The 27,262-nt window shown below is 66.4% G+C and overlaps 6 protein-coding genes across 9 annotated transcripts; 4 read left to right on the forward strand and 2 right to left on the reverse strand.

The window, feature by feature from the left end:
• Positions 1-202: 202 nt before the first annotated feature.
• On the forward strand, positions 203-2,545 carry PNMT (phenylethanolamine N-methyltransferase). Its single transcript, XM_042891422.1, has 3 exons — positions 203-1,066; positions 1,166-1,373; positions 2,003-2,545. The coding sequence occupies exons 1-3, from the start codon at positions 877-879 to the stop codon at positions 2,436-2,438; spliced, it is 834 nt and encodes a 277-aa protein (XP_042747356.1). The 5' UTR covers positions 203-876; the 3' UTR covers positions 2,439-2,545.
• A 587-nt stretch (positions 2,546-3,132) lies between these two features.
• On the reverse strand, positions 3,133-5,816 carry PGAP3 (post-GPI attachment to proteins phospholipase 3). The gene is made up of 8 exons (XM_042891417.1): positions 5,618-5,816; positions 4,960-5,057; positions 4,721-4,873; positions 4,560-4,622; positions 4,415-4,476; positions 4,201-4,337; positions 3,786-3,990; positions 3,133-3,496 (listed from the first exon to the last, which is right to left on the reverse strand). Exons 1-8 carry the CDS (start codon positions 5,814-5,816, stop codon positions 3,433-3,435), a joined length of 981 nt encoding a protein of 326 aa, XP_042747351.1. The 3' UTR covers positions 3,133-3,432.
• A 1,078-nt stretch (positions 5,817-6,894) lies between these two features.
• ERBB2 (erb-b2 receptor tyrosine kinase 2) lies at positions 6,895-16,070 on the forward strand. Its single transcript, XM_042891411.1, is given in 29 exon segments — positions 6,895-6,963; positions 9,112-9,263; positions 9,354-9,522; positions 9,971-9,981; positions 9,983-10,109; positions 10,224-10,292; positions 10,610-10,722; positions 10,808-10,852; positions 10,854-10,950; positions 11,033-11,149; positions 11,375-11,501; positions 11,586-11,659; positions 11,744-11,834; positions 11,917-12,116; positions 12,203-12,335; positions 12,426-12,516; positions 12,605-12,765; positions 12,836-12,883; positions 12,969-13,107; positions 13,179-13,301; positions 13,373-13,471; positions 13,546-13,731; positions 13,798-13,953; positions 14,031-14,106; positions 14,181-14,327; positions 14,401-14,498; positions 14,569-14,739; positions 14,875-15,130; positions 15,203-16,070. Coding segments are annotated over 28 exon segments (3,603 nt in total). The 5' UTR covers positions 6,895-6,963; positions 9,112-9,128; the 3' UTR covers positions 15,547-16,070.
• A 181-nt stretch (positions 16,071-16,251) lies between these two features.
• Positions 16,252-18,855, reverse strand: MIEN1 (migration and invasion enhancer 1). Its single transcript, XM_042891418.1, has 5 exons — positions 18,808-18,855; positions 17,902-18,167; positions 17,640-17,737; positions 17,160-17,236; positions 16,252-17,058 (listed from the first exon to the last, which is right to left on the reverse strand). The coding sequence occupies exons 1-5, from the start codon at positions 18,853-18,855 to the stop codon at positions 16,975-16,977; spliced, it is 573 nt and encodes a 190-aa protein (XP_042747352.1). The 3' UTR covers positions 16,252-16,974.
• A 155-nt stretch (positions 18,856-19,010) lies between these two features.
• On the forward strand, positions 19,011-24,365 carry GRB7 (growth factor receptor bound protein 7). Of its 4 annotated transcripts, none has more exons than XM_042891412.1 (15): positions 19,011-19,056; positions 20,960-21,104; positions 21,185-21,329; positions 21,410-21,566; positions 21,631-21,752; positions 21,830-21,907; positions 22,062-22,199; positions 22,274-22,384; positions 22,507-22,605; positions 22,775-22,855; positions 22,939-23,055; positions 23,138-23,198; positions 23,301-23,388; positions 23,609-23,702; positions 23,781-24,365. In XM_042891412.1, exons 1-15 carry the CDS (start codon positions 19,011-19,013, stop codon positions 23,925-23,927), a joined length of 1,629 nt encoding a protein of 542 aa, XP_042747346.1. In that variant the 3' UTR covers positions 23,928-24,365. The 4 variants fall into 4 exon arrangements, with proteins under 4 accessions (XP_042747346.1, XP_042747348.1, XP_042747350.1 ...); XM_042891414.1 differs by having other exon boundaries at positions 19,030-19,056; positions 22,942-23,055; XM_042891416.1 differs by having other exon boundaries at positions 19,030-19,056; positions 22,337-22,384.
• A 306-nt stretch (positions 24,366-24,671) lies between these two features.
• Positions 24,672-26,954, forward strand: RDH8 (retinol dehydrogenase 8). Its single transcript, XM_042891421.1, has 6 exons — positions 24,672-24,768; positions 24,842-25,003; positions 25,422-25,601; positions 25,669-25,762; positions 25,834-26,017; positions 26,715-26,954. The coding sequence occupies exons 1-6, from the start codon at positions 24,672-24,674 to the stop codon at positions 26,952-26,954; spliced, it is 957 nt and encodes a 318-aa protein (XP_042747355.1).
• The last annotated feature ends 308 nt before the right edge of the window (positions 26,955-27,262 follow it).

The following is a 27,262-nucleotide window of genomic DNA, read 5'->3' on the forward strand; positions in this document are numbered from 1 at the left end:
CCCTAGAGCATTGGACTGTCCATGGGGCTGTGCCCCTCCGTTTGTCCCCTTCTGGCCCGAGGATGGGGACAGCAACCCTTTGGGAACTGGGGAAACTGAGGCACAGCCCATCGCTGTGGGATGCGGGTGAGAGGATGAGGGGAGTGGGGGCAGATCTCTCTTATATAACTGTGCCCCCCCCCCCCGCCCTTACCAGCCCATGCCAGGGTTCCGCATGGCCCTGGTGTCAGCACCCAGATTAGCTGTTCCCTCCCGGATGGATCCTGCTGTTCCTGGGCCACCGCCAGGCCCTGCGCCCATCCCCTTCCCATCCCCATCCATCCCCACTCGCTGCCCGTAGGGCTTCGCCACCTTCACCCCTTCCTTCTCCCAGCCCCACAAGCAGCACCACCCCACATCCCAGGCCGCTGGGTGCAATGAGCGCACTGGGAGCTGGAGGGGTTGTTGGGCCGGATCCTGCCAGGGGCTGAGGTCCATCACACTCAGCTCAGCAGCGTTAGCTTCACAAGGCAGCGCCTGGACAGACCCCATCGCTGTCCTTATCTCACTGCCTTCATTCTCCCAGTCCTCATTCCCACTCCCGTCCCCATCTCCGTTCCCAGCCCCATCTCTCCCAGCCCCATCCCAACCTTACGCCGCACACAAGGGTCGGTGCAGCCCCTTTGGGGTGGCCACGCTCCCCAATGCTGACACAACCCCATGGGCCGCAGCCCCCACATGGGGAGCTGTGTGTGGGTGTGTGTGGGCCCAGCAGGGCCCGCAGGCGCTGACAATAACCTGGTTATCCACGATGGACGGCTGCAATCAGCGCCGAGCTGCCGCTGCCATAACTCACCATGCCCCCACCCCCCCCCTTCCTGGTTATCGGGGCTATAAATGGGACGCAGCGTTGGCACAGCACAGACCCCAACCATGAGCAGCCTGGATGCCATCCGGGAGGGCTACGCACGCTTTGAGCCCCACGCCTACCTGCACAACAACTACGTGCCCCCCCGCGCCGACTTCTCCTCCGAGGAATGCGTGGTGCCCTGGAAACTGAGATGTTTGGCCGAAACCTTCGCCAGCGGTGGGGAAACTGAGGCACGGGGTGGGGGGGCACGGAGCATCCCGCTCGGCTCTCCCATCCCGTGCCTCACAGTGGGACCCCCCCACCCCCACCCCCCAGGTGAGATCTGCGGGCGCACGCTCATCGACGTGGGTTCGGGCCCCACCATCTATCAGCTGCTGAGCGCCTGCGATCACTTCGAGGAGATCGTGGCCACCGATTTCCTGGAGGTGAACCGGGAGGAGCTGCGGCGTTGGGTGCGGGGTGAGCCTGGAGCTTTCGACTGGAGTCCCTTCATCCAGCACGTCTGCAAGATCGAGGGGCGCGGGTAGGGCAGGAGGGGTTGGGGGGGGGGGTTGGGGGGCACACGGTGCTCCTGTGGAATGCTGGCCCCAAATCCCTGTGGAGCTTCGTGCCACGTCCCTGCAGAGCGCGGCCCCTTGGATTTGAGGGTTGGGGGCTGAGACCCGCTGCAGTCGTGGTCCCACAGCCCATAGCACTGATCCCAGCACCTGATTCCTTTGGGATCCCACCCCCCAGGTCCCTCTGAGCACTGTGCTGGTCCCCATAGGATCCCAATGCCGTGTCCCCACATCTGCCGTGCTGATCCCCAGCCTCGTGTCCCCCCTCGTGCCAGGCTGACTCCCTTGGGATTCCATCTCCACATCCCCGCGGATGCTGTGCTGATCCCTGCAGGATCTCATCCCCATAATGCTGCTGATGCTGGGCTGATCGCTATGGGATCCCGTCCCTGCATCCCCCCCAGGGTCCCATCCCCACACCGTGCTGATCCCTGCAGGTCCTGTCCTAACATCCCTTGCAGAAGTCAGGCTGATTGCTATGGGATCCCGTCCCCACATCCCACACTGGCTGCTCCCTGCAGGACCCCAACCCCACACATCCCACACGGCTCCCCCTTCCCTCTGCCCCATCCCAATGCCACCCGCCGCCCCACAGGGAGCCCTGGCAGGACAAGGAGCAACGGTTGCGGGGCCGCCTGCGGCGCATCCTCCCCATCGACGTGCACCATGCAGACCCACTGGGCGCCCCACTGCACCCCCCGGCCGATGCTCTGCTCTCCACCTTCTGCCTGGAGGCCGTCAGCCCCGACCGCGCAGCCTTCGGGCGAGCGCTGGTGAATGTGGGCTCAATGCTGCGCCCGGGGGGCCACGCGGTGCTGCTGGGGGCTCTGGGGGAGTCCTTCTACCTGGCGGGCGCCGCGCGGCTGCCCGTGGTGCCGCTGGATGAGGATGACGTCCGCGGGGCTCTGAGCGATGCTGGGTTCACCCTCCTTGATTTCCGCTCCTATCCCATGCCCCCCGCGCTGCGCACCGGCGTGGATGACGTCGATGGAGTGTTCTTTGTCCATGCACAGAAACCACTGGAAGGCTGAGCCCCCTCCCTCCCTGCTTCCCACCCTCAAAAAGGCTGCGTTCCTGAGTCTTGCCATCCCACCCCCACTGCGTCCCATAATAAAGCCTGAGCTGAGCACGGCACAGCCTTGGGGAGGCACGGCGGCTTGGGGGCTGTGCAGGCTGGGGGGTAAAATGGGGATGAGAGAAATGGGGGTCACTGCATCTCAAGGGAGGGGGTGCAGGGGCTTTTAAAGGGCATGTCAAGATGGGGGGAGTGGGGACAGAAGGGTGGGGGGGCTGCAGGGTGGGCGCTGTGTGGGGTGGGCAGGGTGGTGTGGGGCGACGGGAGCGCAGCAGGGCTGGGTATGCAGCGCCCATAGAGCAGCGGTGGGGTGCAGAGCAGGATGGGGGGCACAGAGTAGAGACTGAATTCCAGCTTTATTCACAGCACAGGGCACACCCTGCTGGGGGGCTGCACCCTGCTGGGTGGGGGGCACAGCCCCAGGGACTCCCCAAGGGCTGCACAGGGGTCACCCCCCCCACCCGAAGGCACCGCTCTGACCCCACGCATTGCACTGTCCCCCCTCCGCCAAAAAGCCACCCAGCAGCAAGCAGGGCAGGGCAAGGCAGCATCCCTCCCCCTGTCCCCCAGGCACCAGCATACACAGGCACCATCACACCCCCCCAGGGGTCCCCCTCTGTGCTCGGCCTCCCCCAGACCCCCACGTCCCCCCCCCATAGCAGTGCAGCCCCAACAGCCGTTGCCACCTCGCGGCTGCCGGGATCCACAGCAGGAGAAACGGGCTCAGCGTCAGCAGCCAGGGGGGTCCACTGCCCCCAGCTCCTCCCAGAGAGGGGCTCCTGGCCCCCACACAGGACAGAGTGATAGAAAGGAAAGCACATCTCAGAAGGCAGGGGGAAGAGGGAGTCCATGGCCAGGAAGTATGGGGAAGGGGGAGGGAGGAATTTGTTTGGCACACGTCGGGACAGGGCCCTGGGGGGGCATGCAGTGTTTCATCCCTCCCTGCTGCTCTAGTCCACTTTGGAGAGGTCCGAGTTGGCCTTCAGGAGGTAGAGGCTGTCATCCACCAGGAAGCTGTGGGGAGGGAGGGGAGGGCTGGGGGGCGCAGATTGGTCCATTGGGGGCAGGAGGTGGGGGAACAAAGGGGGCCCAAAAGCCACCAGAGCCCAGTCAGACCCTGGAGCACCCCCAGCACCCAGGAGCAGAGAGGGGGCTCTGAGCAGCCCCAATTCAAGATAGGGGACGCAGCACTCCAAGGGCAAAAGAGGGGCCCCCAAGCACCTCAATTTCAAGAGTGGAGCACTGGGCACCTCATACTGAAGGAAAGGGCCCCCGGTGCCCAGATTTCAAGCACGGCCCTCACCTGTAGAAGAGGATGTTGAGCGGCACGGTGCTGATGTGCCAGAGGGCATGGGCGTCCAGCACCCAGAAGAGAGGAGGGAAGTCGAGGAGCTCGAGCAGAGCCCCCGCCTGCAGCAGCAGCACCACCACCGCACACTTCCAGACGTGGGGCAGGCGAGGCCGGTTCCGCAGGCACCACCAGAGCCACCACAGCAGGTTGAGGAGCCCTAAGGGGGGAAAAAAAGGGGGCAGGGGGATGGGAGCGCGATGGCCCGCACCCATTGCGTCCCCAAGGTCCTCACTCTCATCTCACTTTGTCCCCACATCCTCCACCCTGCTCCCATTGTGTTCCCTCGGCCCCTACTCTGATCCCATCGTTCCTCCTGGACCCGTTGCTCCCACGTTCCCCACCCCAGCCCCGCTGCCCCAGCTCTCACCGATGGCCACGTTCGCAGCCATGTTGTAGCCGTAGTCAAAGCGGACGAGCGTCAGGTAGGAGATGTGGCAGGCGAGGAAGAGGAGGAGGAAGGCCCTGAAGACGCCGATTAAGGCCGGCCGCCGCAGCCCCATCGTCCTGTGGACAGGAGGACAGCGGTGACACAAACCCAGCCCCAGGAACAGCGTTGTCCCCAGCGCTGGGACCGCGCTCACCTGACCCAGCACAGGTACACGGAGTGCAGGACAACGGCTGAGGCGCAGAAGTAGTCGAGTTTCTGCAGGGCAGGAGTGGAGCCAGGGGCTCAGACCCCGGGGATTCACCCAGTGCCCCCCACAAGGTGGGGATGGGGACCCTCACCTCTGTCAGCGCCGTGTCCCGCGTGTGGAAGACGGTGGACCAGAACCAGGCATTGACGGAGACCTGTGGAGAGCACAGAGTGCTGTTGTAGGCAGGGGACAGATGAGGTCACCACAGTGGTGGCTTCTGCACGTCCCCAGTGCCCCGAGGGGAGGACTTACCCAGGCAAAGGCGACGCAGGTGGGGTACATGGGGGAGGTGGGGGGCACGGCAGCTTTGTAGCGCAGCAGCATCAGGAAGCTGGCCAGGCCGTTGAGGAGGGAGGCAAAGGCAGAGGCTGGCTCCTGAACAAAGAGGAACCGGGAGAAGGGCCACTGCGAGGGGATGGGGAGGGGGGGGGCGTCAGTTGGATGGAGGGAACGCAGGGAACCCCAACCTCCCTCCCCCCCTTTGTGCTCACCTTGCCATGGAACTGCGGCACGCGGCGGCCGCCCTGCACGTAGAGCCGCACTGTGTGCCACATGCACTCATACTTGCAGTCATCGTGGCACGTCCAGCCTGGGGATGGGGAGCGGGGGGTCCCGGGGTGGGGCTCAGTGTGTCCCTCCTCCCTGCACCCCCTCCAGTCCCTCTCAGCACAGTGGGTGTCAGGACACCCATCTGCCACGGCCAAGGAGAAGGTTCCAGGATGGCTCTAAGTCTCCCCAGAGCAGCCCAGTACCCCCCATCGTGGCTCTGTGCCTCCCAGCACAGCCCTGCATGCTCCAATGTGGCTCAGTGTTCCCCCAGAACGGACCAGCAACCTTCCAACCTGACCCCAGCGTGGCCCAGTGCCTCCCGGTCCATCCCAGCGCTCCCAGTACGGTCCCAGTCAGGAACCAGTGACCCCCCCAAGTCCGGTCTCACCTCGGCCCAGTGCTCCCCAGTGCAGAACTAGCACAGCCCGGTCACCTCTCAGCCCACACCGATACGAGCCCACAGCTCCCAGTACATCCCAGTGCTCCCAGTTCTGCCCCGCCTCCACGTGCAGAGGAGGAGCCTGCGCGACACGTGGGCGTGGCCCGGAAGCGGCGGAGTCTCCAGGCCCGTCAGCCAATGGGCGGGCAGCGGGGCGGTACCTGTGAGGCCCATGTAGAGCGGCTGCCGGGCGCGGAAGTGCCGCAGCGCCGCCCCCGAGCAGTTCCGCCGCTCGCAGCGGCCCAGGCACTCGCGGTACAGCGGCTCCCGGTCGCCCTGAGAGCCGCGGGCCGGGCCCGGCGCCGTCGCCGCTCCCAGCAACAGCAGCAGCGCGGCCCGCGCCGCCCCGCCGCTCGCCATCGCCGCCCGGCGCGGCTTCCTGCCCGCCCCGGAAGTGGGGGCGGCGCGGGGCACCACGGGATATAGCGCCCCCGCTGGCCGCGGGCATCACGGGAGGGTTGCGGTCCACTAGAGCGGGAGGATCATGGGATATTTCGTCCCCCCCTCCTTCGGCGCTCTCCGCAGAGGCTCACGGGATATATCCCCCCGTGGTGCCAGGGGGCGTCGGAGGCCTCGAGGGGGTCAGGCCCGGTGGGGGGGCCGGAGGGCCCCCGGGGGTCTCAGCGCAGTGCGGAGAGGAGCGGGGCGGCGGGGGGCGGAGGCCGCGAGGTCTAGGGCTGCCTCAGAACAGCGGGCCTGGCTGGGAGATGGGGGCAGCTGCGAGACCGGCCCTGCCCCGCGGCCTCGGCCTGTACCGCCGCACCGCGCGTGGGGCCGGGGGTCGCGCCCTGCAGCGGGGCAGCCCGAGGGCTGCGGTGCTCCGGTGGAGCCGTGCCAGCAGCGGGGCCGTGCCCGGTTCTTCGCAGTGCCCGTTGTGGAGCTCCCACGTTGGCGGAACCCCGAGATGGAGCGCACGAGGGTGGCTCCACTGTACCCCCCCAGTCAGGACCCCTGGTGACCGAGACGGGAAAACCCGGTGCTGCCGGAATGGGGTGACCGAGAGCAGCCGGAGGTCCCGGTACGTCCGGCTCGGTGCTGCCTGTGTCGGAGGGCCCCGCTGCTCCCGGGATGAAGCGCCCAAAGCCGCCCGGTGGTTCCCGTGGTTCCGATGCTGCCCGGGAGATTCGGGACCCGCGATGTCCGGCCTCGGTGCCGCCGGGCGGCCGCGAGCAGCCGGGAGCTCCGCCGCCGATCCCGGCACAGCGGGACGGACGGTGACCCGACGCCGCCCGGTGCCTCCGGTGCTCGGGAGCGCGCGGGGTGGGCGGGAGCGCGCGGCGCGCCCTCTTCCCCGCTCCCAGGAACGCTGCGCGTCCCCGCGAGGTGGAGCCCGGGAGCGCGGCGGGAGGCGGCGGAACCGCACCGCAAACTTTCCCGGAGCGGCCGGCGCGGGGCCATGGGCCGCGGCCCGCGCTGAGCACCATGATCGCCGCCCGCGGCCGCCCGCTTTGCCCCGCGCTGCTGCTGCTGCTGCTTGCCGCGCTTTGCCCCACCGCCGCCGCCGAAGGTGGGTCCGCCCCGACGGGCAGCGGGGGCGCGGGGGGCGGCGGCGGGACTCGGTGCGGAGTTGTGCGGAGAGCGGAGGGGTCGGGGTAGCGGGGCCGGGGGGCTGCTGGGGCTTTACGGTTGAAAGTGACCCCCACCCCTCCCGCCTTGCTTGGTCCCCCCCCCCCCCCTCCCGGCTCCCCGCCGTGGGCAGCACCTCCCTCTCGGCGTTCCCACGCGGGATTGGGCTGAGCCGGGAGGCGCGGGGCCGGGGGCGGCCGCACCGCTCGTTGCCCCCCCCCGTGTCCCCCGGCGAGCGCGTGCTCGCAGCTCCTGCTGTGCCGTGTCCCCCAGGGGACCCCGAAATGGAGACGGCCCCGTCCCCACCGCGGTGCGTGGGATGGAACGGCTCGCGGGGGTCCCGCAGATCACAAGAGGTGCGGTGACACAACCGCGAGAGCCCCCCCCCCCCTTCCCCGTCCCACGGAGATGGTTTCGGGGCGCGGAGGGGCCCCGGGGCGGCGGCGGTGCCGCACGGTGCGGGTGGGCGGGCGGGCGGGTGCGTCCCCGCCGGTCGCTCCCATCCACATTCTCGAGGTGCCGCACCCTGCCCGGCCCGACGGGAGCAGCCGGGGCAGGACCCAGCGCCGCGGGGCCTCGGCCGGAGCGAGGACGGGGCGGGCATCGCCCCACCGCCGTCCCCACGCAGATCCCGATGTGGGGCTCCGGGCAAAAAGTGGGGACTCGGTGGGTCCCTTCTGCTCCCGTCACCCTGCAGCTCGAGCTCCGAGTGGTGGCACGTCCCCACCGCTGTACCCAGCGCTGTCCCCAGGGCAGGGGGTGACGCGCAGCCCGAGCCCCGGGAGGGCGATGGCAGTGGTTCCGAACTGGGATCCATCCCCACCGCCTTCCTCCGGCCCTGGGAGCGCCGTCGGCATCCCCTGCCCGCACGCAGCAGGTGGAGCAGACCTTGAGCTTTGGCCGCACAACACCGCAGGGCCGTTCCCTTCGGGGTGGGGGCACCTGGCAGTCCCCACCTCCCCATCCACATGTGTAGCTGCCCCGTGCCCAGGGGCAGAGATTCCCGTTCTGGAGGCTCGGGGCTGTTTCCCCGTCTCGGCGGCCCCGCAGCAGGCAGAGGTCGGGAAAGGGGGGGGGGCGGCTGCATCCCGGGTTGTCCCATGGCCTCGTGGCAGCTGCCGGCACCGGGGGCTGTCACTCAGCCTCCGCGCGGCCCCCCCTGCACGGAGGGCAGAGCGAGACGTACCCAACCCCTGCCTCAGCGTCCCCTTCCGAGGTGGTGATGGTGGAGCCGTGGGTCAGCGTTGGGGACGACCGCGGCCCCCACCCCATGAGGTGAGAGGGGACAACGGGGAGCCACCGTGACCCCCGCTCGAGGAGAGGCAGGGGGGCACCTTGGCACGTGGGGGTCTCGAGGGACCCCAGCCCCAAAGCCTTCACTGGGGGGCCGTCCCGCGTGGCGGTGGGGCGCCGGGGGCCGCGGGCGTGCCGGGGCTGGGCCGTGCCTGCGTCACCCCGCTCGCTCCCCAAACATGCCCGACCTGAAAAGGCGGTTCCCGGCGGGACGCTGCGGCCGGGCCGTGCCACCCCACCGCCGTGACTCACCGCACCCCGGCCCGCCCCTCCCGGACCCACCGCCACGCACTGGGTTGGGGGGTGGGGGGGGACGGGACGGAGCGAGGCGGCCATGGGACGCGGCCATCCGGGGCCGCTCAACAATCGCGTGTTGTCTGGGCTTCTCCCCCCCGGCGGCGTGGGCACAGCATTCCTGCTCCGCGGCCCCCGCCCCGCTCGGGGCCCCCCGGGCTGCGCTCGTTGCGGGCTGTGGGGCCGGAGCGGCGTTCGGCCCCCTGGGACCGCCCAGTGCCGGACGTGGGCACGCGGTGGGGGTCGTGGCTGCGTGCCGAAACGTTGGGGTGGTGCTGCGGTGGGAGCTGGGGGTCCGCATCCCCGAGCATCCCGTGTCCCTCGTCCCCACGCCACGTGCGGGGGCCGCGCAGGAAGCCCATCGGAAGCCCATCGGAAGTTTTTGGGAGCAGATAACCGTCAGCAGCCTCAGCCGCAGCATTTCCTGCGGCCGGATCCCGCGGGGGCGATGGCACGGCCGGCCTTGGCTGACCCGTCTCACCCCCTCCATCCATCCCCGCAGTGTGCACCGGCACCGACATGAAGCTGCTGCAGCCCTCCAGCCCCGAGAGCCACTACGAGACCTTACGGCACCTCTACCAGGGCTGCCAGGTGGTGCAGGGCAACCTGGAGCTCACCTACCTGCCCCCCGGCGCCGACACCGCCTTCCTCAAGGTGCGAGAATTCGGGGACGCGTGGCACCGGGAAGGAAGGGGGGTCCCGGGGGTCTCACCGCCGTTCTACCCCATCTCCCCCTCCCCGCAGGACATCAAGGAGGTGCAGGGCTACGTGCTGATCGCTGAGAACCACGTGAGCGCCGTGGGGCTGCAGGGGCTGCGCATCATCCGCGGGACGCAGCTCTTCCAGGAGCGCTATGCGTTGGCCGTGCTGGGCAATGTGGGGCTGCGGCAGCTCGGCATGCGGCAGCTCACAGGTAGGGGGCGTAAGGGGGGGGGAGGAGATGGATGGGGGGTCGCTGCGTGGGAGCTGCAGGTCCACGAGTAGGGCTGGGGTAAAGAATCACCGCGCGGTTTGGGTTGCAAGACCCCAAAATCCATCCATCCATCCCCAGCCCATGTCCCCTCCCACAGCTCACCGTGCTGGACCTGAGCGCTGCCAGGGATGGGGGCACCCACAGCTGCTCTGTGCCCACATAGCAATGAATTTCTTCCCGATGTCTAACCTAAATCTCCCCTCTTTTAGCTTAAGACCATTCCCCGTTGTCCATCCCTACGCCCCCAGTAGAACTCACACCTCCCCAGATTTTATGCAGCCCCTTCCGTCTCTGGGTGGTGACTCCAAGCCCCTGTGCGGGGCTGGGTGTCCCCGTGGGGCCATCCCCCCATGCTGATGGCAGCTCTTGTCCCCCCCCCCCCACGCAGAGATCCTGAAGGGGGGGGGTGCACATTGAGGGGAACCCCCAGCTCTGCTTCCAGGAGACCATCCTCTGGGCCGACATCTTCCACCGGCACAACGAGCTGCGCAGTGAGACCCATGTGGAGAGCATCCGCAGCCGCACCTGTGAGCAGCCCCAGGGCTGGGGAGGGGGTATGGGGGGGGGGGCTGAGAGGTGGGTGGGTTGGGGGATGCTACCCACCCCCCAGCTCCCTATTGATGCCATCTGTCCGCCTGCAGGTCCCGACTGCAAGGCACTGTGTGCTGAGGGGCACTGCTGGGGCGACAGCCCCCAGGATTGCCAGACCCGTGAGTATAGGGCTGCCTGGACCCCCCCTCCCACCCTATAGATACCCCCCAAACCATTGGGCACTCCCATATCCCTGCTCCATTCACCCCGTGTAGCACCCAGATCCCTGCCCTGGGGACCCACACTGGTGCCCCCCAATCACCACGCTGCAGACCTTCCCCTTGTCCCCAAAACCCTGCTCCGCAGATGCCCAGAATCCCTTCCCCATACACCTTCGGAATGCCACCTACTCCGCAGCTCCTCACCCCTCTCCCCAGTCTCTCTCCCTTTGGAGGAGGGATCCCCATGGCACTGTGCCCCCCTTTTCCCCCCCCAGTGACCAACAGTATCTGCCACGGGTGCCCACGCTGCAAGGGCACGAAGCCGACGGACTGCTGCCACGAGCAGTGCGCTGCGGGCTGCACCGGCCCCAAGCACTCCGACTGCCTGGTGGGCAAGGGATGGGGGGGTGGGCAGGGGATTCCCCCAAACACAGGGGCTGATGGCTGGACCACCCCCCCACCTTCCCCATCAGGCCTGTCTGAACTTCAACCGGAGTGGGATTTGTGAGCTGCACTGCCCCCCCCCTCGTCATCTACAACTCCGACACCTTCGAGTCGGTGCCCAACCGCGATGGGCGTTACACCTTTGGTGCCAGCTGTGTCAGCCAGTGCCCCTGTGAGTGCTGGGGGGGTGGGGGGGTGTCTGAGCACCTCCTTACCCAGTTCTGACCGTCCTGTCCCCTCCCCCTGCCCCCCAGATAACTACCTTGCGACAGAGGTGGGCTCCTGTACCCTTGTCTGCCCCCAGAACAGTCAAGAGGTGACAGTCAACAATGTGCAGAAGTGCGAGAAGTGCAGCAAGCCTTGTCCAGAGGGTGAGTGCCTGGGGGGGGTCCTGATTATGCAGCTAGGGGGGTTCTGGGGCAACACAGGGGGCTGCTGTTCACTGGGAAGCTCTGCAGGGACGGTGCTGGAGAGCCCCAGCCTCCAGTGGGGCCAAGGGGCTGCTGTGCCCTGAGGGGCCCTGCAGCATGCTGCCGAGCAGGCAGTGCTTTGGGGAGGTCCTGGTGAATCTACCACCCCCTCTCTGCCCCCTGCAGTGTGCTACGGCCTGGGGGTGGATTTCCTCAAGGGCGTCCGTGCCATCAATGCCTCCAACATCCGGCACTTTGCTGGCTGCACCAAGATCTTTGGCAGCCTGGCCTTCCTGCCCGAGACCTTCGCTGGGTAAGCGCTGCTACCCCATCCCAGAGGGAACCACTGGGACCCCCTGCAGTCCCACCAACCCCCCCCCCTTCCTGTCTCCCGCAGGGACCCAAGCACCAACACAGCACCCCTGGACCCCCAGCTGCTATCGGTCTTCGAGAGCCTGGAGGAGCTGACAGGTGAGTGCTGGGGGATGGGGACACGAGCTGAGGGCACAAAGCGAGCAGTGGTTACACTTGTGTCCCCCTCCTCCCCTCCCCCAGGGTACCTGTACATTGCTGCCTGGCCACCTGGCATGGACGACCTGGGTGCCTTTCAGAACCTGCGTGTTATCCGTGGCCGAGTGCTGCACAAGTGAGATGGGGACGGGGACCTGGAGGGATGTGATGGGTGACACGGGGGTGACGTGGGTGCTCACCTGGCTGTGTCTTGGCAGCGGTGCCTACTCACTGACGCTGCAGGACCTGGCGGTGCAGGCACTGGGGCTGCGTGCCCTGCAGGAGATCAGCAGTGGGATGGTGCTCATCCACCACAACCCCCAGCTCTGCTTCCTCCAGAAGGTGCCCTGGGACAGCATCTTCCGCCACCCCCGCCAGCGCCTCTTCCAGACCCACAACAAAGCCCCTGAGCAGTGCGGTGAGGACCCCCCAGTCCCACTCCCAGCCCTGCTTATGGTCCCCAGGCCAGGCCATGGGGTGTAACCCTGTGTCCAACCTCCCCAGAGAGTGAGGGCCTGGTGTGCTTCCACCTCTGCGCCCAAGGGCACTGCTGGGGGCCCGGCCCCACTCAGTGCGTCTCCTGTGAGCGCTTCCTGCGGGGCCAGGAGTGCGTGGCCTCCTGCAACCTGCTGGATGGGTGAGTGTAGGGATGGGCTGAGCCTGGCAGGGGGAGTGGGACGCAGCCCTGCATCGATCCCAACCCCATCCCACTCCCACCGCCCCGCAGTGCCGTCCGGGAGCACACCAACGGCACGCGCTGCCTGCCCTGCCACCCTGAGTGCCAGCCACAGAACGGCACCGAGACCTGCTTTGGATCGGTGAGCACGGGGACATGGGGACACCAGCCTGGGGATGGCGCTGCCGCCAGGCCCCTCACCCCCCACCCTTTGCCCCCCTGCCCCACAGGACGCGGATCAGTGCGTGGCGTGTGCGCACTACAAGGACGGGCAGCAGTGTGTGCGGCGCTGCCCCAGCGGGGTGAAGGTGGACGCCTCCTTTGTGCCCATCTGGAAGTACCCGGATGAGGAGGGGGTCTGCCAGCTCTGCCCCACCAACTGCACCCACTCGTGAGTACGCACTGTGACCAGGGGTGTGGAAGGGGGCTGCTGGGTGCTCACCCACCCTGCGTTCTATCAGGTGCACCATCCGGGACGAGGACGGCTGCCCCGTGGACCAGAAGCCAAGGTAGCACCATGGGTACCCCCACCCCACGGGGGAGCATCAGGGGGTGACCTCGTCCCCACGCCCCCTGTCACCTCCCATCCCACAGCCAGGTGACGTCCATCATTGCTGGTGTGGTGGGGGCTCTGCTGGTCGTCGTCCTTCTGCTCATCACTGTCATCTGCGTCAAGCGCCGGCGGCAGCAGGAGAGGAAGCACACCATGCGGCGGCTGCTGCAGGAGACCGAGGTGGGGATGTGGGGCAACCTGGAGGGGAGGGCTCGAAGAGTTATCCCTCCTCACTCACCTGTCTCTTGCAGCTGGTGGAGCCGCTGACGCCCAGCGGGGCCCTCCCCAACCAAGCGCAGATGCGCATCCTCAAGGAGACGGAGTTGAAGAAAGTGAAGGTTTTGGGCTCCGGCGCTTTCGGCACTGTCTATAAGGTGAGGAGTGGGAGGCACAGCCAGTGAGATGGCGCCATCTGCGTCCTCCTCGCTCACCGACCCCCCCATAGGGCATCTGGATCCCCGACGGGGAGAGCGTGAAGATCCCGGTGGCCATCAAGGTGTTGCGGGAGAACACTTCGCCCAAGGCCAACAAGGAGATCCTGGATGTGAGTGCGGTGGAGGCTGGCAGGGGGCTGGGGAGTCTGTGCCAACCTGACCTCCTGTCCGTGGCTGCCTGCAGGAAGCCTACGTGATGGCCGGGGTGGGCAGCCCCTACGTGTCACGGCTGCTGGGCATCTGCCTGACCTCCACGGTGCAGCTGGTGACGCAGCTGATGCCCTACGGCTGCTTGCTGGACTACGTGCGGGAGAACAAGGACCGCATCGGCTCCCAGGACCTGCTCAACTGGTGTGTGCAGATCGCCAAGGTAGGACTGGGGGCTGCTGGGGGCTGTGGGGGGTTGGAGGTGCAGAGCTGAATGCCTGCCGCCCAGGGGATGAGCTACCTGGAGGAGGTGCGGCTGGTGCACCGCGACCTGGCTGCTCGCAACGTCCTGGTCAAGAGCCCCAACCACGTCAAAATCACAGACTTCGGGCTGGCACGGCTGCTTGATATCGACGAGACCGAGTACCATGCTGACGGGGGCAAGGTGGGACGTGGGGACGGGGTGACAGGGAGCGCGGTGCCTCCAGGGGGTCCTGCTCACCCCTCCACCCGCCCACCCAGGTCCCCATCAAGTGGATGGCGCTGGAGTCCATCCTGCGCCGGCGCTTCACCCACCAGAGCGATGTCTGGAGCTATGGTGCGTTCCCGTGCTGGCTGCGGTGGGGCAGGGGGTCCCAAAGCGACGCTTACCCCATGTCCCCGTGTCCTCAGGTGTCACTGTGTGGGAGCTGATGACTTTCGGGGCAAAACCCTACGATGGGATCCCAGCGAGGGAGATCCCCGACCTGCTTGAGAAGGGCGAGCGGCTGCCGCAGCCGCCCATCTGCACCATCGACGTCTACATGATCATGGTGAAATGTGAGTGGGGGGACGTGGGGACACGGTGGCCAGGATCCCACCGCCCCCCTCACGGCGCTCGGCTCTGCCCCAGGCTGGATGATCGACTCCGAGTGCCGGCCCAAGTTCCGTGAGCTGGTCACCGAGTTCTCCCGCATGGCCCGCGACCCCCAGCGCTTTGTGGTCATCCAGGTACGGGGTCCCGGGGGTCTTGCCCTCAGCCGTGCCCCAACAGGCACTGACAGCCCCCCCTCACCCCCAGAACGACATGATCGGGCTGCCCAGCTCCATGGATAGCACCTTCTACCGGGCGCTGCTGGAGGAGGAGGACATGGATGACCTGGTGGATGCTGAGGAGTACCTGGTCCCTCACCAGGGCTTCTTCAGTGCTGAGACCTCCACTGCCTACCGCAGCCGCATCTCCTCCACGCGGGTATGGGGCAGCTTGGGGCAGCGTGCTGCTGCAGGGTCCACAGGGTGCAAAGTCCCCAACGCTACCTGGAGACCCCGCAGACCCCGTGCGACCCCACGGCGCCGTGCCCGACTCCATGCCCTCTTGCCTCCTCAGAGCACGGCGGAAACCCCAGCCGACACAACAGAGGGTGAGGAATCAGCTGCCTTCCCCTTCCCACCGCAGAGCCTGGTGGAGGGGCCAGAGTGCCCTGTGCCAGAGGCTCTGGAGGTGGATGTTGGGGCCAAGGGAGCCCTGCCGAGCCCCCCGGCCACACGGTACAGCGAGGACCCCACTGCGCTGCCGGGTGATGAGAGCGAGGGTCTGGACCCCGAGGGCTTCGCCCCCCCAGCTCCCCATACCACTATGCCAGGTAGGGCAATAGGGACCCTGGGAAGGAGGCAAGGACCCTGCTCGGCCCCTGACACGTCCCTTGTCCCTGCAGAGTACGTGAACCAGGCTGGGGAGCGGCCGTCACCCCCCCGGCACCCCTGCGCACCGCCATCCCCACCAGACAAGCCCAAGGGCCACCAAGGCAAGAACGGGCTGATCAAGGACACCAAGCACCCCTTCCTGGGGCCCTTTGGCCGCGCCGTGGAGAACCCTGAGTACCTGGCCCCCCCGGGGCTGCCGGTCCCCACCGCCTTCAGCCAGGCCTTTGACAACCCCTACTACTGGAATCAGGACCCCCCCAAAGCCGGGAGCCCTGAGGGCGGACCCGGCTCCACGCCGGCAGCTGAAAACCCCGAGTACCTGGGTTTGGCTGAGCCTGAGGACGTGGCTGTGTAGGGCAGGGCCGCCGCTGGACCCCCCTTTCACCGAGGCAGCTTGGGGAGGGACGGCGTGAGGCCGGCGGCGGATGTGGGGCCGGGACTGCCCCCTCTGCAGGGAGTGCACTGTGCTGCAGGAGAGCCCAGGGCACCGTGGGACGGTGCAGCAGCACAGGGGTGGGCGCAGAGGACCCTCAGAAGGAGCCCAAAAGCCCCACCGAGATGGCTGCTCACACGGTTCCTCGTGGAAGGAGGAAGATGGAAGCAGCATCACCCCGACCAGCACAGGACTGGGAGCCCCATCACACTGCTGTTCCTCACCATACACCCGTCACGCTGCCGCTGTCCCAAAGGCTCCTCCGCCACCGCTGTGCCCCAGCCCCCTCCCCCCCGGCGCCCAGCTGCGCTGGACACACTGACTTGCACTGAGCAGGTGGATGCTGGGCTGCCCGGGCTCCTGCTGGATTCCTGTGAAGCTGACGGCGTCGCACCTGGATGTATATTTGATCATTGTATATGATTTTTTTCTTTTTTTTTTTTCTACTCTGCTGGCTCTGCGTGCTTTGCTCCCGTCTCCTCCATCAGCTGCTGCCACCACAGCACTGAGGGAAAGCCCTGATCCCGCTGGGCTGCAGCCAAGAACAGGGCAGCAGGGAGCTGACCTAGCCCTGCTTTCACTGCCCGCCTCCCCACCACGCTCTCCAGGGACGCAGGAGAAGAGGAGCAGTGTTTTCCTCCATCCTTTATTCAGCACTGGATCGTGGGGCTTACAGACAGTACATAATAAATAGGGGGAGGCCACCTCGGCTTGGCCACGCTGCCCTGGGCTCAGCCGCCCTGCGGCAAAGGGCAGAGTCATTACGTGGGGAGGGTGAGAGCCAGGAGCCTGGGAACAGGGCAGCAGGAGAAGCTCGTGGCCGTTAAACGAACCCCGGGGCTGTGGGGATAGAGCCAAGCAGGGCTTCCCATGGCCAGCCGGTCCCTGCTGCCCTCGTACCTGTTTAAACAGTGATCAGAGAAGCTGTAATCATTAACGAACCGCACTCAAGTTTACGTTCCTCTGCATAAACCTTTGGGAGCTCTGAAGCCGCCGCGTTCCCTCTGACGGTCAGGTTGGGCTGGGCGTTCACTGGCCTCACAGGTCAGGGGGCAGCGGGGCTGTGAGTGCCCCAAACCCCCCAGGGGCTGAGGATGAGCCCCTCTGCGCTGCTGCTGGAGGGAGGGGCAGGAGGGGAGCAGGCAGGTAAGTGCCACGGTTACAGCCCACATGTGGTGCGGACGCGGCCTCAGGAGATGGGCAGAGCTGGACCAGTGACAGCAGCACCATGGCAGCTCCCCTCCTTATGCTCCCGCATTCCTCCAACGTCCCCAGGGGTGCAGGAAGTTTAACGGGGAGCAGCAAAGCACGGGGTGCTGAGGGGACAGGAGACCCCCACCAGGCGCGGGGCTACAGGATGATGCAGGGGGGGCGGCTGTTGGTGATCTTCTCCAGCGGTTCCCCATTCCTGGCTCTGCGGATCGCTTCGATCAGCTGTGGGGATGAGGGGGGGCACATGTGTGGCTCTCAGTTGTCCCACACCGCTGAGCCCCCACCCCCCACACAGCCCAGGGGGCACCAGGCCGGGTACTCACGTCCTTCTCATAGGGAAAGCCTCCGTTCTCCAGCTTGGAGAAGACCAGCTGCCCGTTAATCTCAATCTCAAAGGCGCCTTGTAAACAGAGGGAGCCATAAGCTGTGCCCCCCCCCTCACTCCCATCCCCACCGCCCCAAACCGCAGCAGGATGGGGCTGAGGGATCCTGAGGGGAACAGATATGGGGCTGAGCTCAGCCCACGGCCTCCAGCGCTCAGGGAGTGAGGTACAACCCCCCTCCACTCCCCTCCCACCTCTGTGCGAGGTTGTAACGGGCTCAGTCCCAGCACCCCCCAGCAGGTGGGGCTGAGACCCAGTGCAGCACCAGGGAGGGGAAACACAGACAGACACCCGCGCACGGACGGACACACGCACCTTTCCTCATGGGAAACAGCCAAAGCCCCCCGGGAGCCCCTGTACTCCCATAGGAAAATCCAAAGCCCCCCCGAAGACCCCGAAGACCCCCGCCCCGGAGCTCACCGGTGCCCCCCAGGCGGGACTCGATCTCGATGTCGGGGTATTCCTCCCGCACGGCGCTCGCCAGCTCCTCGTAGGTGGCCCCGAAGCCGCAGGGTTCGCTGCGGGTGGGATTGAACCCAAAAGCTGCGTCCCTCCCCTCCCCTCCCCTCCCCTCCCCGCTCCACATCCCCACATCCCGCCCGCAGCTCCCCGCGCTCCTTTCAGCACCGCCGCAGCCCATCAGGGCCCTTCAGCCCCCCCACCGATGTGGCAGGGCCCTCACCAGTACTCCACCATGATGTGGACCCGCCGCTCCGAACCGGAACTGGAAACAAAACCGTCACCAGCCTCGGTCTCGGTCCCAGCGGTCGCCGCTCCGTTGCCGCCGCCGCTGCTCATGGCCGCACTCCTGCCGCCGCTTCCGGGTGCCGCCACGTGACACGGAGCTTCCGGCCGCTCTGCACCGCCCTCTCGTCTGCTCCGCTTCCTCCGCGTTACCGCCCTCTGCTGGCGGGAGGGACGTATAGCACAGGGACGTGCCGCTGCCCCCTGCGGAGTGTGGGGACGCAAAGGGACCTCATGGGGACACGCGGAGATCCGTGGGGCACAGAGGGACCTCGAGGAGATACAGAGAAACCCCCCTGGGGACACAGCGACCCTCCGGGAGCTCCACAGGCCCACGGGGGATGTGCACAGAACCACAGAGCCTGCACTGCACCTGTAGGACCTCCACTGACCTCCCTGCCGTGGGACCCCCACGGTGTGACCCACAGCCCGCAGCCCCACAGGACCCTCACGGGACCCCCAGGGCACCCTCGGGATCCTCCGTAGAGGGAAACCCCGTGGGGACCCCCTCTGGAGACTCAATGACCTTCTGGGACCCCCAGCACCCGACAGGGATCCCCTGTGCCTCCTATGGGGGAGGCCCCCAGACCCACAGGGACACCCCTGAGCCACACGGGGACCCCACATCCCCCATGGAGACCCACGGGCACCCTCAATGCATCTCCAGCCATGTGTGCCTCACATATCACCCAGGAGACCCCCACAGATGCCACTGGGGACCCCCATCCCCACTCCAGCCCCCCACACATGGTTCCCACTGAGAGCCTCCCGCCCCACACCTTGGCTGGCCGCCCTGCGGGGCAGAGGCGGGCAGGGGAAAGCATCCCCCCATCCTGCATCCCACCCACCTCTGCCCCACATCTTGGCCGGCCTCAGGGTCACCCCAGTGCATTGTGGGAAACTCCCCATCCCCTGTGGGACCAAAGCTGGGCTGGTCCCATCGCGGGGCCGTTGTGGGGCCGCTGTGGGGCCGCGGCCGCCCCGGTGCTGTGATGTCAGGCGGGGGCGGGCGCTGGCGCAGGTAGATAAAGCCGGGGAAAAACAGGAATGCCCGGTCCGGCGGGAGGGCGGCAGGAAACGGCGAGAGCTGCAGGTAGGAGCGGGGTTGGGGTGAGGGTCCCTGTGCTGGGGGGCCGCCAGGCGCTGCTCCCATCTCCCCCATCCCGGCCCTTTTCCCCTCGTCTTCCTCCTGGCTCCTCTTCTTCCTCCTTTGCTGCCAACGCCCCGTAGTTACAGGAATCCCAGTTCTACGGCACCGGCACCCAGCCAGCCCTTACCCGCAGCCCATGGGACCCCGTCCCTGTAGCCTTGGTGACCCTCTAACCTCATTCCATAACTCTGGTGGCCCTGGAAACCGTGCCCTATAGCGCTGGTGGCCTTGGGATCCCACCCTTTCCTCCTGGCGGCCCTGGGATCCCGTCTCTTTAACCCTGATGGACCTCAGACCCCATCCCTTAAAACCAATGGCCCCAGGTATGTTGTCCCATAACTGTAGTGGCCATTGGAACCAATCCTTGACTCTGTTGGCCCTATGGGATACAGTGCGGTGACCCCCATCTCCCAGCCCCACAGCCCTGTGTCCCTTAACCCCGGTGGCCCTGCTTCCCCCACCCCATAGCCCCAAGGCCCTCCCTTTGTCCCAGACCCCAGGGATATTCCATGTCCCCCATTGCTGTCACCACCCTGCCACAGCCACTGGGTTGGGGTAACCTGAGGCCATGGTGAGGGGCTGGTGGAGGTGGGGCTCTGTGAGGTCCCCATCCACACCCCACCCACCCCCAACACCTCTGTTATCCCCTTTGTGTCTCTACTTTAAGAGCTAGGCAGGGACACCAAGCCCACAGCACCCAGAGCTGGCAGGGTTTTGGGATGAGGGGAGAGAGCAGTGGGACGGGGCTGAGGCTGGGATAATGATGTGGATGGGACGGGGATGGGGATGGTGGTGGCCCCGCGCATCTCAGTGCCACAGCGCTGTGGCACCACGCAGGCAGGGCCCCGGTGCCCACCCAGCCGTGGACTTGGATCTCACAACATCGCCATCGGGAAGTGGGGCTGGAGCGGCCGCGGGTGAATGATTAACCCCGAGTGCCACCAGCACGGCACGGTGCCACACACGCGTGTGTTACGTGTGCCGCGTGCCAGGCGGCCGCACCGCTGCGCCGGGCTTTGCTTGCTTCTGCTTGTCCTGGGCAGCGTGTGCCGCGCCATGCCAGGCCGTGCCCATCCACACCGAGCCGTGCCAGGCAGAGCCACGCGGGGTCCCCTGGAGCACCGCCGTGTCCCCGTGTCCCCTGCATGTGTGGGTGCTGGCAGCGGGCGCGGAGCCATGGGCGAGGGCGGCACGGCGCGGCGGGGGGCCGTTCCCACGGCAGTCTCCGTCTCCTCGCCCCCGGCCCCGGCGCGGCACGGATGCCAGCACGGTGAGGTGGAGCTGGGAGCGGCCTCCAGAACTGGTTTGGCCGGACCCGAGGAGGTGGCTGGGCTGGGCCGTACCGCGCCGTGATGACGGTTGTGCCGGCGCGGCGCTCGCGGCTCGGCTCATCCCGGCACAACACGGCACGGTTCATCCCGGCACAACACGGCGCAGCCCAGCTCGGCCCACTTCAGCCCAGCCCGGTTCAGCCCGCTTGGCTGGTTTCAGCCCAGTTTGCCCCAGTTTGGCTCAGTGCAGCCCTCTCACCCACCGCCTTGGCACCACCAGTCTCCCACTGGTGATGCTGGAGCACTGGAGCGCTTCCCGCATGGGAAATGGAGGCGTGGGAGATTCTCCATTGTCTCATATGGAGCTGCGCTCTTCACTGCAGTGCCGAATCTTTGGGCTGAGGACGGCGGCACCGGCAGCACGCAGCCCCCTGGGGGTGGGCAGGGGCGCCGAGGGGGCAGGTGGAGCAGTGCTGAGTCACCCCCACACTGACTCACAGCACTCAGCACCAGTGAAACCCACTGGGATGCTGCTGGGTGGGATCCAGCTGCAGCCCCCATTCTCTGCCCTTCAGATGATGCCATGGACGGGGGGGCCCAGCAGAGCTGTGTCCGGGACCCCCCCGAGGTGGGCAGCGTGGAGCAGGAGGGGGACGTGGGCGAGGGGCCGCCTGCCACCGACCTGCGCCGCTCGCAGCCCCTCTTCATCCACAGCACCAGGTGGGTGCGAGGGGCTCAGCCCTGCGGTGTGGGGTGGGCTGGGGGGCAGACAGGGGGCTCAGCCCATCTCTGCCCCACAGCCGGCCGCTGTCAGAGGAGGAGCCGCGTGCCTCATCACTGCCCAACATCCCCAACCCCTTTCCTGAGCTCTGCAGTCCTTCCAATTCGCCAATCCTCAGCAGCCCCCCTGGCGGGCAGGGACCCCCCCGTGAAGGCGCCTGTCATGTGAGTGCCCAGCGGTGGGTCTGGGGGCTCCTGGGAACTCCTGCAGGATAACGGGGCCCTGACCCACCACGGTCTCACAGCTGGTGAAGGTGTTCAGCGAGGACGGGTCATGTCGCTCACTGGAGGTGTCAGCAGGCACGACAGCACGGCAGCTCTGTGAGATGCTGGTGCAGAGGACGCACGCGCTGCACGACCACAGCTGGGCCCTGGTGGAGCTGCACCAACACCTGGCACTGGGTGAGTGCACGGCACGGCACGGCGTGGCACGGTGACGGCCCCTGCTGAGCCCCTGTCCCCACAGAGCGCTGCCTGGAGGACCACGAGTCGGTGGTGGAGGTGCAGAGCATGTGGCCCCTTGGTGCTGACAGCCGCTTCGTCTTCCGCAAGAACTTCGCCAAGTATGAGCTCTTCAAGAGCAACGCGGTACGTGAGCCACACTACAGGGCCCCGTCTCCCCACGGAGAGCCACAGGCGTCCCCTGACCCACCTGTTCCCCCCAGCAGTCCCTCTTCCCCGAGGTGATGGTGTCCAGTTGTCTGGAGGCAAATAAGAGCATGGCGCACTCGGAGCTCATCCAGGTATGACGGCGCTGGGCTCGGAGGCTCCTTGAGGACTCAACAATGCCATGGGGACCCAAACGTGACGCTGGGACCCAACTGTGCCACAGGGACCAATCTGTGCCATGAGGCCCTGCTGTGCCTGGCCGCCCCTCAGCCCCTGTCTCCCCTCCAGAACTTCCTGAACTCCGGGAGCTGCCCTGAGGTGCAGGGCTTCCTGCAGCTGCGCGAGGCCAGTCGCAAGGTCTGGAAGCGTTTCTACTTCTCCCTGCGCCGCTCCGGGCTCTACTACTCCACTAAGGGCACGTCCAAGGTGAGGTGCAGTCAAGGGCACCCCGAGCCCAGAGGCAGTGGGAGCAGCCCCTGATGCCCCCTCCCCGGCCCCAGGACCCCCGGCACCTGCAGTACTTCGCCGACCTCACCGAGTCCAACATCTACTACGTGACACAGGGCAAGAAGCACTATGGGACACCCACCGAGTTTGGGTTCTGCATCAAGGTGCGCCCCTTCTGGGCACCCTACCCAGCTCTGTGCAGGGTCTTTGCTCACTGAGGGGTGACAGGGACTTGGGGGCTTTGGGGGACTGCTTTGCGATGGATCAATCTGGCTTCGCCCCACAGCCCTACAAGGTGCGCAGTGGGGTGAAGGGCCTGAAGCTGCTCTGCAGTGAGGATGAGCAGAGTCGGACCTGTTGGATAGCAGCATTCCGCCTCTTCAAGGTGAGCCCCAGCTGGAGGGCGCTGGGGGGCAGTGAGGGGTACCAGAGTGATGCTGGTGGGGTGCTGGGAGGGCAGTGGGTGAGACTGGGGGATGCTGAAGTGTACTGGGAGGCACTGGGGAGGCACTGAGGGAGACTCACACCGCCATGCCCCCCTGGGGCACCCCCAGTACGGCATGCAGCTCTACCGCAACTACCAGCAAGCACAGGCACGCCTGAGCCAGCACCCCTGGATCACCCCCACGCCACTGGTGAGTGCCCCCCACCCTTCCAGGCGCAGCTCTGATCCACGGGGTGCCCCCCGCCCCCCAGCTCGCTGTCACTGTCCCCACAGCAGAGTGTGTCAGACAGCGCGCTGGTGGCCATGGACTTCTCAGGGTGCACAGGGAGGGTGATTGAGAACCCCAGCGAGGTGCTGACAGCAGTGCTGGAGGAGGCGCAGGCCTGGAGGGTGAGTGGGGGGCACAGGCTGGGAGCGGGACCCCCCCTCAGCGTGCGCTCACTCTGCTGCTTGCTTTGCTTTGCACGGCCAGAAGAAGACGACACACCGGTACAGCCTGCCTGCTGCCTGCCAGAGCTCCCCGCTCAGTGCTGGTGAGCAACACCTGTAGGCAGGAGCATGGAGACCCCCAGCTCAGGGGTTCCTGCCCGGAGGGGTGGGGGTCTCCTCCTGGTGACCCTCTCCTCTCCCTGCAGCCATTCATCGCACCCAGCCGTGGTTCCATGGGCGCATCTCACGGGAGGACACCCAGCAGCTCATCGGCCGCCAGGGGCTGGTGGATGGGTATGGAACAGGGGGGTCGTAGATGGGATCAGGGACTCCTTGTGTGCACACGGCCACTGGGGGTCGTGGGGTCCCACAGTTCATAAACGGCTCACAGGGGGTATAGGGAGGTCCTGGAGCCCAGGGGATGGGGGGGGATAGGATGGCAAGGTGGAGGGGGACATAGGGGTCACACTTGGCCCCTCGGGGCTTTGAGGTGACTCTGCTCTGGGGCTCGCAGAGTGTTCCTGGTGCGGGAGAGCCAGCGCAACCCCAAGGGCTTTGTGCTGTCCCTGTGCCACCTGCAGAAAGTCAAGCACTATCTCATCCTGCCGGTGAGTGCCATGGCTGCGGGGAGGGTATGCGGGGGTTGGGGGGAGGACAGCCAGGCCTGATGCTCACCTGCCTGGCAGAGCGAGGAGGAGGGACGGCTCTACTTCACCATGGACGACGGACAGACCCGCTTTGCTGACCTCATCCAGCTCGTGGAGTTCCACCAGATCAACCGTGGCATCCTGCCCTGCAAGCTGCGGCACTACTGCACCTGTGTGGCCCTATGAGCCTGGCGCTGCCGGCACGGCTTGGCACAGCTCAGCATGGCATCGCCGGCAGAAATTGGCACAGCTTGGCACGGCACTGCTGGCATAGGTTGGCACAGCTCAGCGCCGTGCTGCAGCACTGGCACAGCTCGACACAGCCAACACGGCACAGCACAGCCCTGCCGGCACACAAAGGCACCGCTCGCAGCAGTGAGCGCAGGGACGAGGGGGGCTCACCCCACACCCCGCTGCTGTGGCCCCTCACACTCTTGCACTTTGTCCCCCCCCCCAGCACCAGCCCCTCCATTCTCACGGGGTCATGGCTGCAGACCCCTCACCCCCATCTCCAGGGGGCTCGTGGAGTTGCTCCCCTCCCCATCATGAGGATGCGGGGCTTGGGGTCCCCACCACACCTCCCCATGCCCCCCCAAGGCCAGTCGAACTGTGATGTGTTTTATACAAAATGAGAATAAACGTTATTTTTTCAGAGCTCCTGTTTCTCCCCTTTCCAATGCCATCCTCATCCCTGTCGGGGGGGCTGTGGGGGTCAACCCCGTTGCATGGCAGCAGCTCCCCCGCACCACCACGTCCCCGCAGTGCCCCCCCGGTGCCACACAAAGGCCCCTCTGTGCACCACGTGCAGCTCAGCCACGAGGGCCCCGCAAATCCCAGAGCCGGGGAGGATTAGCGGGGTGGGGGGATTAGGGCTGGGATTTGGGGGCCAGCAGCTATTAAAGCCATGGCGTGGGTGGTGAGGCTGTGGCCATGGCTCCCCGCACTGTGCTGATCACCGGCTGCTCATCCGGCATCGGGTTGGCGCTGGCGGTGCGCCTGGCACGGGACAAGCAGCGCCGCTTCCGAGGTGAGCAGAGCAGGGGGTGCCAATGGCGCAGAGAGGGAGGACGGGGGGCTGATCCATCCTGTGCCCCCCACAGTCATCGCTACGGTGAGGAACATGGCCCGCAGCGGAGCGCTGGTGGAGGCGGCGGGGTCAGCGCTGGGCCGGACGCTGGAGGTGAAGCAGTTGGACGTGTGCGACGAGGCGTCCATCCGCGCCTGTCTCGACAGCATCCCCGGGCGCCGTGTCGATGTCCTGGGTGAGCCACGTCTCTGTGTGGCCCTGCAGCTCCCCACACAAGGAGCCCGGGTTGCTCCATGCACCAGGGACACCCCGTACTGGGGACATCTTGCACCAGGGACGTGCCGTGCTGGGGTCACCCCATGCACCAGGAGCATTCTGCATGTGGGTTACTTACTCCACACGTTGGGGACATTCCATTGCTGATGACCCTCCTCCCATGTGGCACTGGGGACCGGGAGCCCCTGGGCCAGCAGTGCCCCATGCACTGGGGACCCTCCACGCTCGGCGCACCGCAGTCCTTTTGTGCCAAAGAACCCCATTTCCTGGGGAGCCTCCGTCCCACACCTCTGTGCCAATGTTCCCATGTTGGGGAACCCCCATTCCAAGGGTGCCGGGGACCCCAGCTTGCCCTTAACCCGCCTTGCACCCCACAGTCAGCAACGCCGGCGTGGGGATGATTGGGCCACTGGAGTGCCAGAGCCTGGCGGCCATGCAGGGGCTGATGGACACCAACTTCTTTGGGCTGGTGCGCCTGGTGAAGGAGGTTTTGCCAGACATGAAGCGTCGCCGCAGCGGCCACATCGTGGTCATCAGCAGCGTGATGGGGCTGCAGGGTATGGGGGGACGGGGCGCTGGGGGGCTCCCCATCCTGCACACCCCCAACTGCCACTCCTTGCCCAGGCATCGTCTTCAATGACGTCTACGCCGCCTCCAAATTCGCCGTGGAGGGCTTCTGTGAGAGCCTGGTGGTGCAGGCACTGCGCTTCAATGTGGCGTGAGTGGGGGGCTGGGTGGTGTGTGGGGGGGGGTCTCAGCCACCATCATCCTCAGAATCCCACCCTGCAGCATCAGCCTGGTGGAGCCGGGGCCGGTGACCACTGAGTTCGAGGCCAAGGTGTACGAGGAGGCCGAGCGCGCCGACTACTCACAGACCGACCCTGAGACTGCTGCCATCTTCACCGACCTCTACCTGCGGAACTCCAGGGATGTCTTCGCCAGCCTGGGGCAGAGCCCTGAGGACATTGCAGAGGTGATGGCGGAGCTGCAGGGTGGGATGGGAGGATACAAGAGAGCTCAATTAGCACTAATGAGGAGTAGCAATTGGGCGGCGCTGGCATCTCCTGCATTGACTCCTTCCTCCTGCTCCTTAAAATCCCCCAAAGTGGGATGGGGATGGGGATGGGTTGGGATTGGGGATGTGGTGAGGATGGATGGGGATGGGGTTGGAATGGGAATTGGAATGGAAATTTGTGTGGGAATGGGAAGGGAATAAGGTGAGCATGGAGGTGGAGATGGGAAGGAAATGATTATGGGATAGTGATGGGATGGTGATGGAAATTTGGGTGGGAATGGAATGGCCATAGGGTGGGGCTGCAAATGATGGGGATGAGGATGGGAAATGGTGTAGAGATGTGGATGGGAGTTGGATGGGAATGGGGATGTGGTGGAGGTGGAATGTTGGTGGAAACTTGGTGGGAATGGGGATAGGATGGAGATGATGAGGGTGGGAATAGAATGGGGATGAGAATGTGAGCGGTACGGAAGTGAGGATGGGGAGGGAGATGAGGGGATGGAGATGATGGGATGGAGATGAGGGGAGGGAGATGAGGGGATGGAGATGAGGGGATGGAGATGAAGGGATGGAGATAAAGGGATGGACACGAGGTGATGGACACGAGGGGCTGGAGGCGGGGATGGGAAGGCGACCGCGCCGTCCTCATGTGCAGCACACACTGCGGGTGATCGAGGCGGCCCGGCCGCCCTTCCGGCACCAAACGAACGCAGCGTACACACCAATGGCAGCGCTGAAGCACGCCGACCCCAGCGGTGCACTCATGACCGAGGCCTTCTACAAACTGGTGTTCAAATACAGCGCCGTGCTGCGGCTCGGGCTGCGCGCCATCCGCCTGCTGCGCTGGAAGGCCCAGAAGGTGAAGGCGGGCGCCCGGCTGCTGGGCTTCAAATAGACCCGGTTACCCTGGATTCGGCCAGGGGTGGCGCAGGGGGCTGCGAGGGGCAAGCAGGGTCGGGAGCCGTGTGGTTTCACTTCCTGCTCCCAGCCCGAAGCAGCACCTGAAATAGCAGCGGTATTAAAATCGGGAGCGGTATTTTTAACAGCGCCGGGTGAAAGAGAGCAGCGGCTTCCTCCGAGAGCGCAGCGGCCGTGACAGGGCTGGGAAGGGCTTCAGCTGCACCCCCCGGCTCCTCCATCTGTGGGCACACAGTGCCACGGCCCCCCAGCATCCTTCTCCGAGCCTCTGATGCGGGGCTGGAA

This window comes from Lagopus leucura, unplaced genomic scaffold, assembly GCF_019238085.1.
Source record: "Lagopus leucura isolate 7727_CA_CO unplaced genomic scaffold, USGS_WTPT01 259-7_obj-0_obj, whole genome shotgun sequence".
NCBI classification, from domain to species: domain Eukaryota; kingdom Metazoa; phylum Chordata; class Aves; order Galliformes; family Phasianidae; genus Lagopus; species Lagopus leucura.

Excerpts from the sequence above, each read along its gene's own strand:
- RDH8 (XM_042891421.1), top strand. The coding sequence starts at position 24,672 with ATGGCTCCCCGCACTGTGCTGATCACCGGCTGCTCATCCGGCATCGGG. Across the intron at positions 25,763-25,833 it reads GCACTGCGCTTCAATGTGGC|CATCAGCCTGGTGGAGCCGG; the intron begins GTGAGTGGGGGG and ends CCCACCCTGCAG. Across the intron at positions 26,018-26,714 it reads GCCCTGAGGACATTGCAGAG|CACACACTGCGGGTGATCGA; the intron begins GTGATGGCGGAG and ends CCTCATGTGCAG.
- PGAP3 (XM_042891417.1), bottom strand. The coding sequence starts at position 5,816 with ATGGCGAGCGGCGGGGCGGCGCGGGCCGCGCTGCTGCTGTTGCTGGGA. Across the intron at positions 4,623-4,720 it reads CCTGCGTCGCCTTTGCCTGG|GTCTCCGTCAATGCCTGGTT; the intron begins GTAAGTCCTCCC and ends TGCTCTCCACAG. Across the intron at positions 4,338-4,414 it reads GTGTACCTGTGCTGGGTCAG|GACGATGGGGCTGCGGCGGC; the intron begins GTGAGCGCGGTC and ends TCCTGTCCACAG.
- MIEN1 (XM_042891418.1), bottom strand. The coding sequence starts at position 18,855 with ATGCACTGGGGTGACCCTGAGGCCGGCCAAGATGTGGGGCAGAGGTGG. Across the intron at positions 17,738-17,901 it reads CACATCATGGTGGAGTACTG|CGAACCCTGCGGCTTCGGGG; the intron begins GTGAGGGCCCTG and ends TCCCACCCGCAG. Across the intron at positions 17,059-17,159 it reads GCTTTCCCTATGAGAAGGAC|CTGATCGAAGCGATCCGCAG; the intron begins GTGAGTACCCGG and ends TCATCCCCACAG.
- PNMT (XM_042891422.1), top strand. The coding sequence starts at position 877 with ATGGGACGCAGCGTTGGCACAGCACAGACCCCAACCATGAGCAGCCTG. Across the intron at positions 1,067-1,165 it reads GGCCGAAACCTTCGCCAGCG|GTGAGATCTGCGGGCGCACG; the intron begins GTGGGGAAACTG and ends CCCACCCCCCAG. Across the intron at positions 1,374-2,002 it reads TGCAAGATCGAGGGGCGCGG|GGAGCCCTGGCAGGACAAGG; the intron begins GTAGGGCAGGAG and ends GCCGCCCCACAG.
- GRB7 (XM_042891412.1), top strand. The coding sequence starts at position 19,011 with ATGCCCGGTCCGGCGGGAGGGCGGCAGGAAACGGCGAGAGCTGCAG. Across the intron at positions 19,057-20,959 it reads GGAAACGGCGAGAGCTGCAG|ATGATGCCATGGACGGGGGG; the intron begins GTAGGAGCGGGG and ends TCTGCCCTTCAG. Across the intron at positions 23,056-23,137 it reads AGGAGGCGCAGGCCTGGAGG|AAGAAGACGACACACCGGTA; the intron begins GTGAGTGGGGGG and ends TTGCACGGCCAG.